This window comes from Nicotiana tabacum, chromosome 14, assembly GCF_000715075.1.
Source record: "Nicotiana tabacum cultivar K326 chromosome 14, ASM71507v2, whole genome shotgun sequence".
Taxonomy (NCBI): Eukaryota; Viridiplantae; Streptophyta; class Magnoliopsida; order Solanales; family Solanaceae; genus Nicotiana; species Nicotiana tabacum.
In genome coordinates this window covers 98,150,521-98,165,668 of record NC_134093.1, presented here as the reverse complement: position 1 = coordinate 98,165,668, position 15,148 = coordinate 98,150,521, and the positions used below count along the sequence as shown (strand labels likewise).

General features: G+C 36.2%; 2 protein-coding genes across 2 annotated transcripts; both read right to left on the bottom strand.

Annotated features, from left to right (window-relative positions):
• Window positions 1-5,420: 5,420 nt before the first annotated feature.
• Window positions 5,421-8,134, bottom strand: LOC107792945 (cytochrome P450 84A1-like). The gene is made up of 4 exons (XM_016615210.2): window positions 7,488-8,134; window positions 6,660-7,008; window positions 6,100-6,535; window positions 5,421-5,810 (listed from the first exon to the last, which is right to left on the bottom strand). The coding sequence occupies exons 1-4, from the start codon at window positions 8,036-8,038 to the stop codon at window positions 5,623-5,625; spliced, it is 1,524 nt and encodes a 507-aa protein (XP_016470696.1). The 5' UTR covers window positions 8,039-8,134; the 3' UTR covers window positions 5,421-5,622.
• A 5,677-nt stretch (window positions 8,135-13,811) lies between these two features.
• On the bottom strand, window positions 13,812-14,465 carry LOC142169058 (uncharacterized). The gene has a single exon (XM_075230258.1). The coding sequence runs from the start codon at window positions 14,463-14,465 to the stop codon at window positions 13,812-13,814; it is 654 nt and encodes a 217-aa protein (XP_075086359.1).
• Between the last annotated feature and the right edge of the window lie 683 nt (window positions 14,466-15,148).

Sequence of the window (15,148 nt, the reverse complement as noted above, 5' to 3'; positions counted from 1 at the left end):
GATCACAAGCTCGAGCCTGGACCTCAGTCATGGCCTCGATCAGGGCATCGAGATTGGGCCTTCGATCATAGCCTCAATCATGGCATCGAGCTTGAGCCTTCGATTGTGACCCTCAATCTTGGGTCTCGATCCTAGCCCTCGAGCCTTGCCTTCGATCATGGCCCTCGAGCTGGACCTTCGATCATGGCTTCGATACACAAGCTCGAGCCTGTGCCTCGTCAACCCTGGGCTCGATATCTGGGCTCGATACCTGGGCTCGATATCTGGACTCGATATCTGGCTCGATATCTGGGCTCGATCACAATCCAGAATGTCTAACAGAAGAGGAAAAATGGTAGCAGCTTTTTAACTCAAATTTTTTATCCTTTAACGATCCGAAATTCACCCGAGGCCCTCGGGACCTCAACCAAATATACCAACAAGTCCTAAAATATCATACGAACTTAGTCGAACCTCTAAATTACATCAAACAACGCTAAAACCACGAATCATACCCCAATTCAAGCTTAATGAAACTAAGAGTTTTTAACTTCTACATTCAATGTCGGAACTTATCAAATCAACTCTGATTGACCTCAAATTTTACACACACATCATAAATTATATAACGGAGCTATGAACATTTTCGGAACTGGATTCCGACTCCGGTATCAAAAAGTCAACTCATCGGTCAAACTTCCAAACTTAAATTCTTGTTTTTAGCCATTCCAAGTCTAATTTAACTACGGACTTCCAAATAAAATTTCAAACACGCTCATAAGTCCAAAATCACCATACAGAGCTGTTGGAATCATCAAAATTCTATTACGGGGTCATTTTCTTAAAATATTGACCGAAGTCAAGTTTAGCACTTTAAGGCCAACTTAAGGAACCAAGTATTTCGGCTTCACCCCAAACACTTCCAAATCCCAAACCAACCATCCCCGCAAGTCATAAATTATTACAAGCACCTACGAAAAGTTTTATTTTAGGAAACGGGGTTCTAAAAATTAAAATGACCGGTTGTGTCATTATAGTGGTATAAGGTCTGGGTATTGAAACGCATGCGGTGAGATAAGGGTGGCTTGATACGCGTGGCTAGTAGGGGGAACTACTAGAAGTCATGCAGTGTGATAAGGATGGCTAACACACGGGATGCTATTTCGGAAAAAATATTTTCTTTAAAATAAAATTGTGAAGGCTCCCACGGTGAGATAAGGAAATGAGATATTGTGAATTTATTTATGATTTGGGACTATGAGGCGGTACCTCGGGAATGCCCTTGTTGATATTGATTTATGGCCGCAGTTGCCTTTGATTTTGTTGTGATTTTTCTTAAAGTTGAAAAGAAATTTTATTTTGTTCCACGAGGTATTATTTGCCATTTTTTGTGTAATTAAATGGTGACTTACTACTTGATTCATTTCCATTGTCATTTTATTTTATTATATTGTGAAATATTTTACCATGCCATTTATTATTATTTTCCAGTAGGGCCTGACCTGACCTCGTCACTACTCTACCGAGGTTAGGCTTGGCACTTACTGGGTACCGCTGTGGTGTACTCATACTACGCTTCTGCACATCTTTTTGTGCAGATCCAGGTACTCCTTACCAGCCCCGACATCAGTGAGTTACCTGTACACGGAGACTTCGAGGTATATCTGCCAGCGTCCGCAGACTCCGGAGTTCCCTTCTATCATTATTGTGTTGCTTCCTTTTTTCCTTTAGACATTGATATATATAGAGACATTGAGAATAAATTCTTAGAAGCTTGTGACTTATTTCTACCAGGTTTTGGAAATTGTAATTATGTAAAGTTTTAAATTTCTATTTTTATTCCGCATTGATAGGCTTACAAGCTTGTGACTTATTTCTACCAGGTTTTGGGAGTTGTAATTATTTAAAGTTCCAGATTTTTATTTTTATTCCGTATTGATAGGCTTACCTAGTCTTAGAGACTAGGTGCCATCACGATCTCCTACGGATGGAATTTGGGATCGTGACAATATTGAAGAACATACGCTTCAAATTATTTAAATCTATTTTGAAGTGAACTTGACTTGGTCTACTACATAAAAGAAGTAACCAACTTGAAAAAGAAATTCTTCAAGAGATTTTGTGATTATCAACATTCCCATAAATTCTTTTCTTTCTATAAATTATACTATTATTATCAAATCCGATTTCTTTATTTCAGTGGTTGTAATTGTTTTTTTTGTTGAGCAACGTAATAAGTAATAAGAACCTTCAAATCAATTAATGTTGTTCAACAACAATAGTTGAGGCATTGGCAAAAGAAATAACGACATGAAAAATGAGAAAAGAACTTAATTTACTTATGATGGTGTCTGCACTCCCCAACTTACACTGTTAATAATAAATTAAGGTCTAAAGATTCTATACATGTAGAACTTTTTATGTTTATGTGTTTCTTAAAAAGTGGTGCTATTTGTTCATCATGCCCCTTTATAATTTTAAATTTAATAAAATGACTTTTTTTTGTCTCTTATGTGTAAAAGAGAGATCTCTTACGTATAAAGTAAATATCTCGTGTGTAAAAAAAAGGTAGGGTCATAAAACTAAAAAAAAACTTGTAAAGAGCTAAAAAAAATAAATTGACTTAAATTCATCTTCCCACTATTTAGGGAAAACGAAACTATAAGCCTATAACTAAATTTTGCTAAAAATGGGGTCCCTCAAATTTGGGGGCCTAAAGCAGTGGCCTTATAGGCTTCACCTTAGAACCGGCCTCAGTGTTCACAAAGTTATTGAAAAGTAGCAGTAGCTACTATTAAGGCTCAGATAAAAACTGGTCAAATGTACCCTAGCTGAAACATGGAATGTTCCAGCATAATATGTTAGATTATGGAACTCTTGCATATAAACTTTCAGCATATTATGTTAGAACTCGAGTATATTATGAATTTTAACACATTATGTCGGAATCGCATATATAAAAAACTCAAACTCCAACATTATGCTGGATATTTTTCGGATTTTTAAGGATATTTTTGTGTATATTTTATTTTCACATGAAAAAGAGCCTGTTTGGATTAGCTAATTTGAAGTAGCTGATAAACATTAGGTGCTGAAAAGCACTTTTAAGTGCTGAAACTGATTTAATAAATAAACAATTACGTGTTTGGATACAAGTGCCGAAATTGATAATTGATAATAAGCTACTACACTATTTAATAAAAAAGTGATGATAATATATTTTTTTGTTAAAATGACTTAAATAACCTTAAAACTGTTTACACTTACAAGGGCATAATTTTTTCAAAATTTTAGATTCCAAATCGATCCAAATACAAAATATTCTATTTGTCATTTTATTTTAAATACAACTGTGCTTAGATAAGATAACTTTTATGATAAATATAATTTATTTATGATAAGCATATAATCATAAGTTATTAATAATTAATCAATTGATAAAAGTTTCTCAGTAAAAAATAAACCAAAATAGGATAAAATATTTGAAGAGAAACAAACACTATCTTCATCACCACAACACTTAGAAAGCAATACACCAAAAATTTGATATGTCCTTATTTATTACATACAGTTCAAAGATTAATACACAATCACATAGATATAAATATGCAAAGGAATAGAAAATTTGCTTATCTTAAATAGTCAATGAGAATTGCAGACTTGAAGAGGCGGGGGAGGGGGGTTAGGTTGAAATAGTACTTGAGGCAGTGAGTATCGATATAAGAGTTTTATTCTAAAAAAGAATATTTTAAGGATAAAATAGTAAAAATTTTGGTCAAACTTAAAGTGCTTATAAGCTAAAAATTTATAAGTTGGGGGTGACCAGCTTATGACTTTTGACTTATTTTTGACTTATAAGCACTTGGCTTATAAGCACTTTTAACTTTACCAACCGCGTAGATAAACTGAAAAGTGCTTATAAGCTAGTTTGACCAGCTTATAAGCTTAGCCAAACACCCTCTAAGTAATTACGTGTTTGGATAAAAGTGCTAAAACTGATAATAAGCAGCTGAAGTGTTTGGAAAAAAAATGCAAATAAGTATTTTTTTTGTTAAAATATCTTAAATGCCCTTAAAGTTATTTACGGTAATAATAACGTAATTTTTACGAGATTTTAAATTAAAATTGATTTAAATATAACATAATTTATGTCTCATTATACGTTTAACAAAAACTAATTAGATAAGATTATTTTTATAAATATAAATTATTTTATGATAAGTTAAACAACAATCATAATTTTTAATATAATAATTAGTATTTTGACTAAAGTTTGTGATAAAATATACTTAAAAAGTACATAGCATATTTGTAGAAAAATAAATATGTAATTAATGAAAGCTTGTGTATTGTAATTAAATTAAAACATTCAACTATCATAAATATTCACAGCAATATAATCACGAGTTGCCATCATTAGCAAAAAAACAAAAGAAGAGTTGCCATCAAAAGTTTGGTATGTAATAAAAAATGCAAGCAAATATTTTAAATTAAAGAAGATAAACTAAGAGTGATTTATAAACGAGCAGCTTTCTCACTTGCTTTTGACATAGAAAAGCTTCAAAACTTGAATATATTTTCTTGACGATGGCCGTAGGGTTACTCAATTTGGAGAAAAGACGTGAAAAGGGTGAAATAATGACATTAAGAAGAGGGTCGAGATTAATATTATTTTAATAAACGTATTTCAGGAATTACGAAATAATATTAGGGATAGAATAGTAAAATATTTGGTCAACCTTAAAGACTTATAAGCTGAAATTTGATAAGTTGGGGGTGATTAACTTATGGCTTATAAATTATTTTGACTTATAAGTACTTTTAATATTATCAAATGTGTAAATAAATCAAAAATAACTTATAAGCTAGTTTGACCAACTTATAACCTTAGTCAAACACCCTCGAATAGTCAAAGTAACTAAATTTTCAGTAAGCAATTGTAATTCAGGCTAATTCTGATTTTTTATTTCGACCAATAAAGACATTAATCTAAGGATAGAAAAATCTCCTCTTGTCCGCGTCATATATGCCTTTTATTATTTATTTGAAGACTCTAAAACTTGTCGTATTATTATGGAAAAGGAAGTTTGTATCATGGCGTTTCTTAATTTATAGAAAATGAAAGACAAAATAATAATAATAATATTGTGTAAAGGACGGTTGTATATAAAAACAATAATATTGTGTAAAGGACGGTTGTACTCCTATATAATATGGCAACCATTGTCTGATTAGACTTTCATTTTTTCCCCAAGTAATTTAGGCGCATTTATCGTTTGGGTGCGCTATATTATTTTTTGTTTCAGTCTTTTTCTTTCTCTCTGCCAACTGTCGGTAGTGAGACAAGTTCGGAATATTGGCTGATAATAAATTAGTTGGGGTAAATACACAAATCACTTTAAATCTAATTTTGAGTCGGTGGGTTGGTTCAAGCGGAGAGATAAAAAAAAACAAACTCAACTTAAAATCTTTTATATATATGCACTACATCTTTTTTCACTCCTTTAACAAGCAAGATACCAAGTTAATCACAATGAACAAAAATTCAAGATAAATCACAAAACTATTTCAAAGAGTTTACAAGTCTTTATTTGATTAGAATATCCTTTTCAAAGAGAAAAGAATTCTTTTTTAATTAATGTCTTAATAAAGTGGACACAACAAACGAGGACTAGGCACGGCCACAAGTCGAGTAGCTTTAGGAGCAGTAAGTCCAAAAATATCGTCCATATCAACATCACTTGGTTTCATTCCATCAGGCAATTCCCAAGTGAAACAATGAAGAAGATGAGCCAAAGTCATTTCAAATGCAAACAATCCTAGTTGCATACCTGTAGATAAAACACATTCATTCACTGTTACGAGCGGGTTCAGTTGAACTCCAAAAAGTAATAATGTCATGACATAGCGAGATAATAAAAGTATAAATATTAAATTTGAACTCATTAAAATTAACTTTTGAATCCCCGGGCATATCTTGACAAGCCCTTATGTCATACCCAAAGGGTAAAAACTTCTAGTTACCACGTTTAAGTATTAAATTTTGAATTCATATTTTGACACATTTTAATATTTCGAACTTAATTATAGAATTTAAATTCTGAATACGTATTTACATACCGGGACAAGATCTTCTGCCAGCCCCAAATGGTAAAAACTCAAAATTACCACCTTTAAAATCCGCTACACCCTCTTTTAAAAACCTAGAAGGTTTAAAAGTGTCAGGATCTTCCCATGAGTTTTTATCACGTCCAATGGCCCATACATTGATAAGAACACGCGCTTTTGCCGGAATATAGTGGCCGGAGACGGTGGCATCCGCCGCCGCCTCGTGAATTAGGACAGGGATCACAGGGTGGAGACGGAGAGTTTCTTTAATGCAGCATTTCAAGTAGGTTAATTTGTCGAAGTCTGTTTCTTCTACTTTTCTATGGAGGCCAACAATGTTGGTCAATTCTTGTTGTACTCTTTTGAGATCCTCTGGACTTTTCATTAGCTCTGCCATGGCCCATTCTACGGCAGATGCTACTGTCTCTATCCCACCAAACATGACATCCTGCAGCAATAAAAGCCACAAAGAGTTACTATTCACGTTTCACCTAAAAGATAATTACGTATAAATAAATATCCTTTAGTATACTGAAGTTAAGAAAGGTAAAATTAAAAGATTTCGGACTTACCATGATGATGGCTTTAATATTATCCCTTGTAAGTCTAATAGCATTCTGTAAATCATCAGAGTCAGTGACTTTTGCTTCTTCATCATAAAAAGCTAATAGCTCATCCACCATATCATTATCACGATCATCTTTCTCATTCTTTCTCTGTATATGATCATCAATAATAGTATCAATGAAACAATCTAAGGATGCCCTAGCTTTTACCATCCTAGTATTTATGCCCTGTGGATCAACCCATCCAAGCCAAGGTATAAAATCTGCTAAGTTAAATGCACCAAAAAGCTTCGAAAATTCCTGCATAATTTTAAGTAACTCATCTTCCTCGCCCGGGCTTGTTCCAAAAGCTGCCCTGCAAATAGAAGTGACAAAATCAACTCAATCAGTTCGACTGGATTCAGTTCAAATGACTTGACCCAACAAGTTGAACCTGAAATGACTTATCGAACTATTACGTCAAAATGAAACTTAAATTCAAATTTAAATTTAAAAAAAATATGAAGTTAAATAAATAAGGGATAAGATTGGGTCAAGTTGGGCGGATTGAATTATCCATATTGATCCATGCAAACTTTGGATAGGAAGGGTCATGACCCTTTTGACCCGTTCAAATTTAACCTCTAACATGTAAGCTACCGACTTCTCTCTCTCTCTCTCTCTCTCTCTCTCTCTATATATATATATATATATATATATATATATATATATATATATATATATATATATATATATATATATATATATATATATATATATATATTAAGAAGTAATTAATTTTATTTATTAAAAACTAAACTCATAAAATTTAAATTGTCATTTGCCCACTCTTACCTGTATATAATATTCTTCGAAAGTCCAAAGACAAGTTCACCGATATTTACACTTAAACCATTGCTAGTGGCAACAACTCTAGTCATGGAATCAACTTCATCACGAACTGAGTCCCAAGATTCAGCCCTTCTACGACTAAAAAGTTTCATAACACATAATTTTCTCATTTGACGCCAAAAGGGTCCATAATGAGCAAAAGCCATATCTGCACGATCGTACGATAAATATTTCACGGCTATAGTCGCAGGACGATTAGAAAATACGGTATCTTGAAGTTGTAACACTTGACGAGCTTCATCTGGACTGGACACCGCCGTTATATGAAGATTTCCCATTTTGAGGTGTAAAATGCCACCATATTTTTTTGCTAATTTTGCTAGGCCACGATGTGTCAATTGGTCCATAATCATCATGTTACCTATTATTGGCCACCCTTTGGGACCCGGTGGAAATTTTTTTTGGCGAAATGTTGAGAGAATAAAGAAGAAGAAGAAGATAGGGAGAATGAAGTAGAGTAAATTCATGGGGTTATTTTGTATAAGTTCTTTCATTATCTAAGAGGGATACTGAATTTTGTGAAATGAATGAATTTGCAACTCAAATGTTGGTAGTTTTAATATTTTGGGAGGATACAATGGGGGCTTTATATACATGTTCAATTTGGTTAAGAAGTGAACATGTCATCACCAAGTTGGTTTATATATTGTTGATATATAGTTGGTTCTATTATTGATTCAAGAAACTATAGTTTAGTATATTTGCTTGTGACTAGTACATTTCGGCGGCGTATACTTAAATTGTTTTGTCATTTATATTTCTATATTTATTTTTTCACAATCTTATTTCTTACTTCATTTAATTATAACATATAAAAATTTACGTAGATATCTTATCTGTTGGTGCCTTTTGCTGTAAATATCACTGGGGTGCAGTCCAGTGGTTATAGTGATCATTTTTGTGTGTAAAGTTAATTTTCATTAATTACCAAAAAAGTGAGTAGTTCTCTAGGTCGTTGGCTTACCAAACACTTGTCCGTTGCTCCTAATGCTCACTTGACGGGTGAATTGCTCGTTATTTTCGAAAAGGGAAAGGGAAATGTATTTCTACTCGAATGAAGTGAGAGGAGTAATAGACAATCCACGTTCAGTTCATGTGACGAAATGAACATCTTTAGGTCCCGAATGTACTTCCTCATGTAAAAGGAAAGACATACCTGTGTGTGTTTCGCGGGGGGGGGGGGGGGTGGACTCTTGAATGATAGCCCCATAACACCATACTATAATGGTCCCAAAAAGTTGTGGGAACATTGATCCAAGTTTGAATAGTGAAATTCTCCAATAAAGACAGTCATCTCGAGGGCAGCAAAATCTCCACTTGTACATCTCATGTTTTTTTTTTCTTTTGAAGACTCTAAAACTCGTTGATCCATTCTGACTTTTTCCTGATTTTTCTCTATCCCGATATGGGTATTATTTGCCATAATATTATAGAAAAGTAAGGTTGTATAGCTTTTAAGTTTTTAACACTTAATTTCTTAATTATAAGATAGGACATGCTTTTGGAGCTTTGGTTATTTATTTCTCGGGGGTGTAGAATTAAGAATGAAAATGTATTATCACAAGTTACAATTTGAGTAGATGAAAATAATATGGTAAATTTTTTATTTGTTTTAAAGGATTCGACCGTAATTATGAAAAAAAAAATAAAATAAAATATATATATATATATATATATATATATATATATATATATATATATATATATATATATATATATATATATAATGGATCGGGGGGCAAGTGCACATATAGTCATTATCATAGATGTTATTTAGAGATTAACCAGTACTTATTTTGTCCTGAAATTTTAAACTAAAAATCTTAACTTCAGGAAAATTCAGGATATTTTTATCTTGAAAAAATTGAATTGAAAAACTGAAATTTAGGACGCATTGACTAATTGCTAAATAGCAACCCTTTAAAGAGATTACTTGGTGTCATTTCTACTAAAGCCAATCTCCTATAAGAATGTATTTAAGACTTGTGCCACCTACATTTTCTTCTAAGTGCAACAACCGAATCCCATTGGTAAAGTGAGTTCCCATTTTCAAATTGTTTGACCACTTGCCACGCATTTTATACATTTATGTGTTTATATATTAAGGTGCAGTGCAAAATGAACCCGTGATGATCGCTCCAAATCATTGATCAAAGGAATGAGAATTGGATATTGGTAGGGGAAAAAATCACACTCGATGTATGTACGTATGTTTATATTAAACAAACAAATGAACACATGACCGATGGCTTTTGTATACACTTTTAAATAGTATCACTTAATTATGATTAATTGGTATATGTTGTTGTTCAATCGCCTAATTATTTTCTGTTAGTGTGGTTTTTGTTAAACAGCAAGGTACGAAAGTTTTTCAATTCCTTGAATTGATAGTGTAACTCATGGTTTTAAGGGGAGAATGACATAAATAAGACACTTTTTTTTTACCAACAAACAACAAAAAGGAATAGAACATTTGGTGTTACTATTGAGTTTTTGACCCGATGATAGAAGTTTGAAAAAAAAAAGTTTCATGCCAGAATTTTTTCAGTTTTCAGAATTTTAAAGCAGGCTTTAAGATTTTGCACGGAGAATTGTTGGCTTGCCACAAAGTTTGATTGTTTGATCCCCAATAATACTTAAAAAATAAATCAAAGTGGCATGACTTGACATAACTAAGCTAGAGAGACATAATGAAAATGTAGGAATTAAAATTACTCTATATTTACAATAAAAAAAAGATTTAGATTTCTACAAGGTTGAAGCAGGTTTATTGGCGGCAACCTTGTCGTTAGCATCACAGTCTACGCGTGCGGAGCTGTTGGCATCAGCCTGTGGCTGGGCGCTGGCGAGGGCGTGCTATCGGTGGGGCGACATAGGCACATGCGCGGTAGTCACTTGGCGCGGCCAAGACCACGTGGCCGTCCATGGCACTAGGCGTTGGGAGGCTTGCCAAGACGCCATGGGGCGCATCCAAGGGGTCATGGGGCATAGATGGAAAGCCGCCCATGACATTCTCCCCCACCTGAGTTGGCGACGTCCTCGACGCCTTACTTGCAAGATAATCATGTATCAGGCTCTTGTAGGGTTTGAGGTTTGTTCCCCTCTCCCAAGTATTCTCCTCTCTATCACAACCCTGCCATTTCACGAGGAACTTTTGGTGATCTTTCCTTGAAGCATGAATCACTCGATCATCGAATATAGCTTCTGCACGCCTTTTCCCTGTTGAATTAGGGCCTCGAATACTGGGTATTGTGAGTTGGCTCAGCAAAGGATCCTCCATGTCTTCTCGAAAAGGTTTTAGAAGGCTGACATGGAAGACCGGATGAATCTTCCACCAGGGTAGGGTATATACCCAGTATGCAACTTTCTAATGCGCTTCTCAATGGTGAATGTCCATCACTTTGTCTTTCACTTGGTATTTAACAAAGAGACAATTTTGATAAGTATTATTTTTCATTCGCTTTTAGGCTTTGACAAGATAGCTCCGTACTAGGGGTGGGCATAATACTGATCGAACCGAAAAAACCGACCGAACCGTAAACTTCGATTTCAGGTTTTTAGATTATTCGGTTGGTTTTCGGTTTATGTTTTCTATAATTTCGGTGTTCGGTTTGATGCTCGATTTTGCAAGTTCGGTTTTCGGTTAAACCGAAAAGTCAAAATTTTTTAATATGGGTCCTAGCCTCTCGGCTCCTCTTAAGTTTTCTAGCCCAACTTTTTCACATATTTACATTATAAAATTTGAAGCCCAAACACAAATAAAGTCTCACGTTCTAAAAATTATCCCTTTTTGTTTGCCAATGCATCTTTCATCTTTGTTTGATTGCGTTTCGCTGATGTTGCTGTCTACGATATAGTTATATTGTAAGAAATATTTGTCAAATAAATTTATATTTCCTACATCAATTAAATGATTTTGCTAATCATATTATAACTATCGCATTTTCGAGTTTTAGTTGCACTAAAATATGAAATTAGTCATATTGTTAAGTAGACAAAGTACGATGTAAAAGCTCAATACGACAAGATCAAATCGACCGAATTGAACCGAAAATCGACTGAACCGAATTAGCAAAAACTAAAGTAATCGAACTAATTTTGGTTCGGTTATTGGTGCATCAAATAGAAAACCGAAAATCGAAAAAATCAAACTTAACCGGCCGGCGCCCACCCCTACTCTGGACTACCTCCAAATTTAGCTTCCATTCCTTCAAAAAGCTAGCAGATCTAGGAGATTTTGACATGTTTGGGGCATTTACAATGTGTGGGAGTAGCAGTTGTTGTCCGGTAATAATTTTAAAAGCGCTTTTGTTTGTACTAGAGCTCTTTTGTGAATTGAAACATAGTTGAGCAATATCCAGAAGCTTCACCCAATTCTTCTGTGATCCGATAACAAAATAGCGGAGGTATTCCTCTAGTATTCCATTGAACCTCTCCGTCTGGCCATCAGATTGCAAATGGAAACTTGAATTGTGGCTCAACTTAGACCTGAGGCACTTAAAGAGTTGAGTCCAAAAGTTGCTAGTGAAGTGAGAGTCGCGATCACTAATGATGTCTTTAGGAAGACCCCAATATTTGACAACATGAGAGACGAAGAGTTGAGATGTATCTTCTGCTGATATATATTTTGGGGTTGCTATAAATGTAGCATACTTGAAAACCTGATCTACCAAAACCAAGATAGTTGTAAGATCTTCGACCTTGGGTAATCCGGTGAAGAACATCCAGTGACACGCTTTCTCAAGGCCTCTTTGGAACAGGCAATGGATCCAAAAGCCCCGTTTGTGTCAAGCGGTATGACTTGTCTTTCTGGCATACTAGGCAAGTCTTCACAAACTGCGCAACATCATCAGCCATTTGAAGCCAATAATAAGCATGGTGCGATAACTCCATGGTGTGTTCTTCACCTCGGTGGACGGCCCACAAAGTATCATGGCATTCCATCAAAAGAATCCTTTGCAGATCGCCTCCTTTAGGAATATAAAGTCGATTCTCTTTCACCTTTAGGAACCCATCTTCCACGTAGAATTGGCGAGTCTTGCCTTGTCCGACCAAATCGAACAAATATTGTGTAGTAGGATCCTTGGTGAGTAGATCATGTATCTGGTCTTTTATAATGGTGGCCACTTCGCCCCCTTAGGGTGGTGAGTAGGCGAACCGATGCTAGGTCAGCCCTCCGACTAAGCACATCAGCAACTTGGTTGGTCTTCCCACTTCGGCTCCAGGTTGAAGTTAAATTACGCTAGGACTTCCTGCCACCTGGCCTGTCGGCCATTCAGCTTTGGTTGGGTCATGAAATAACTAACAATTGTGTTGTCTGTCTTGACTACGAATGGGGTTCCCAGCATATAGTGCCTCCAAAGGCATAAGAAGTGGATGACATCCAATAATTCTTTTTTGTATTCGACATAGAATTGTTCTGCATCCTTGAACTTTAGGCTCTCATACGCCATTTGATGCCCTTATTGTAGTAAGACTTCGTCTAGAGCATAATCCGAAGCATCCGTTTGTACTTCGATAAGAGAGTAACTTTTCACAAGGCGTGGCTTTCTTTAGGAGTTCTGTCAACGGTATTGCAATGAGAGAGTAACTTTTCACAAACCCCGATAAAAGTTTTATTGGCCAAGGAACGCCTTCAAGGTATGGATATCCTTAGGCGGCGACCAATCTGTGATAGCTTGAATGTTCTATTAGTCCATCTTGATCCATCTTTCCTCGATGACATGTCCGAGGAAGTCAATCTAGTTTTGGGCGAAAGGGCGCTTGGATAGCTTCACATATAATTCGTGATCCTGTAGTCAGGCTAAGACCTTCCGATGGTGCTCCAGGTGTTTCTCCAATATTTTGCTAGATACCACAATGTCGTCCAAGTAGACCACTATGAATTCATCAATGTATTCTGAGAAGACCTGGTTCATCAGGGTGCAAATGTGGTTGGAGCATTAGTCAAGCCAAATGGCATGACCAGGAAGTCATACGACCCATATCTTGTCACACAAGTCGTCGTGTGTTTATGTCCCTCATCAATCCAGACTTGCCAGTAACCTGTCTTCAGGTCTATTTTAGTAAACACTGTAGCACCAGCCAGTTTATCGAACAAGTCTGCCATTAGTGTGATATGATAGTTGTTCTTTACGGTGATTGTTTTAAGTCCCGATAATCAACAGAGAATCGTAGGGTGCCATCCTTTTTCTTTTGGAACAACATAGGGGACCCATAAAAGGACTTGGAGGGCATAATGATCCCCGTATCCAGCATTTCCTTCAACTATCTCCGAAGCTCGATGAGTTCGGGTTGTGACATTTTGTAAGGCATCGGGACAGGTGGCTTCGCACCCGGCACCAACTCAATCTCGTGGTCTACAATGCGCCTAGGCGGGAGTCGCTTTGGCATGTCCAGTGGCATGATGTCTTCAAACTCCCTTAGAAGCTCCTTCACGAGTGCAGGAATTGAACCTGAAGAATGTTCAATATCTTCAATATAGAGGGTAGCCAGGAACATAGGTTCATGTCTTTTGACTCCCTTCTTCAACTGCAAGGCCGAGATGTTCTCTGCAACCATATTTATTGTTATGCATAGGATAATGCAGGGCTCGACCCCATTTGCTCCCACCATCAGTAGCATGTCTCCATAAGGTACATGAATGGTATTGGTTTGCCTTATGAATTCCAATCCAACTATCAGTGCGAAGTCATCTATGATCACCACACGCAAGTTGAATTTTTCTTCATAAAGATCAGGCTTCACTGGCACTCCTTTGGATATTCCACCCACTGGCTGAGGTGGTGAGTTGATAACCTTGATATGACCTCTGCCCTTGCCCACAACTAGGCCAAGGCACTCTACCTGAGTTGAGGCTAAGTAGTTGTGAGTAGTACCCGTGTCAATCATCGCCCAAATGGGCTTACCATTAACTATCATTTCGACGAACATCAGGGTCTTCTATTGATTAAGAGGAGGCCCCTCATCCACCTTCTTTTTTTCCTTTCTTGGTGGTTGGGCATGGGTTGTTCTTCTTACGTATGCCGACACTGGTTCCTGCTAAGGCCTCAGAAATAGAACAAACAAGTGCGTTGAAGGCACCTATTGGTTCTATCTAGTTAGCATCATTTGTGCCATCATCCGACCCATTATCAAATGTTTGATAGGCATTCATTTGTGTTTTGGGGAATTCATTATTCCAATGTGTCCCGCCGCAATGGCGACAACCTGAAGGGGGCTTCCTCCCATGATCGTTGTTGTGAGATACATCACTATTGTTGCCTGAGGAAGGAGTCTTGGATTTGGTTGCACTCTGATCTCCCCCACTTTTGCTAAGGCTATCATTGCTTGGCTGGCCCCCTTTGTACCCTCCTCGGACAGGTGGTTGAGGCTTATCCTTCTGAGCTTCCACTTGGTAGTCCCCAAGGAATTCTGCTGCTTAGATCGCCTTGGGAAAACTGTCTACCATTTGTCTTTGTAGCTCCATACGGGCATAAGGTTTCAAACCTTCCAGGAATGTGAAGAGTTTGTCTTTGTCCCTCATATCCCATATGTTCAACATGAGTGCGGAGAATCCCCGCACGTAGTCCCGAAGCTTTCTCCGCACATTGTACTTAATATAT

What these genes read in the sequence shown, in the direction of transcription:
- LOC142169058 (XM_075230258.1), bottom strand. Translation starts at nt 14,465, where the DNA reads ATGATAGTTAATGGTAAGCCCATTTGGGCGATGATTGACACGGGTACT.
- LOC107792945 (XM_016615210.2), bottom strand. Translation starts at nt 8,038, where the DNA reads ATGAAAGAACTTATACAAAATAACCCCATGAATTTACTCTACTTCATT. An exon ending in TCGAAGAATATTATATACAG is followed by an intron (nt 7,009 to 7,487) that starts GTAAGAGTGGGC and finishes TTCTATTTGCAG; the next exon opens with GGCAGCTTTTGGAACAAGCC. An exon ending in TGGCAGAAGATCTTGTCCCG is followed by an intron (nt 5,811 to 6,099) that starts GTATGTAAATAC and finishes TTTTATCTACAG; the next exon opens with GTATGCAACTAGGATTGTTT.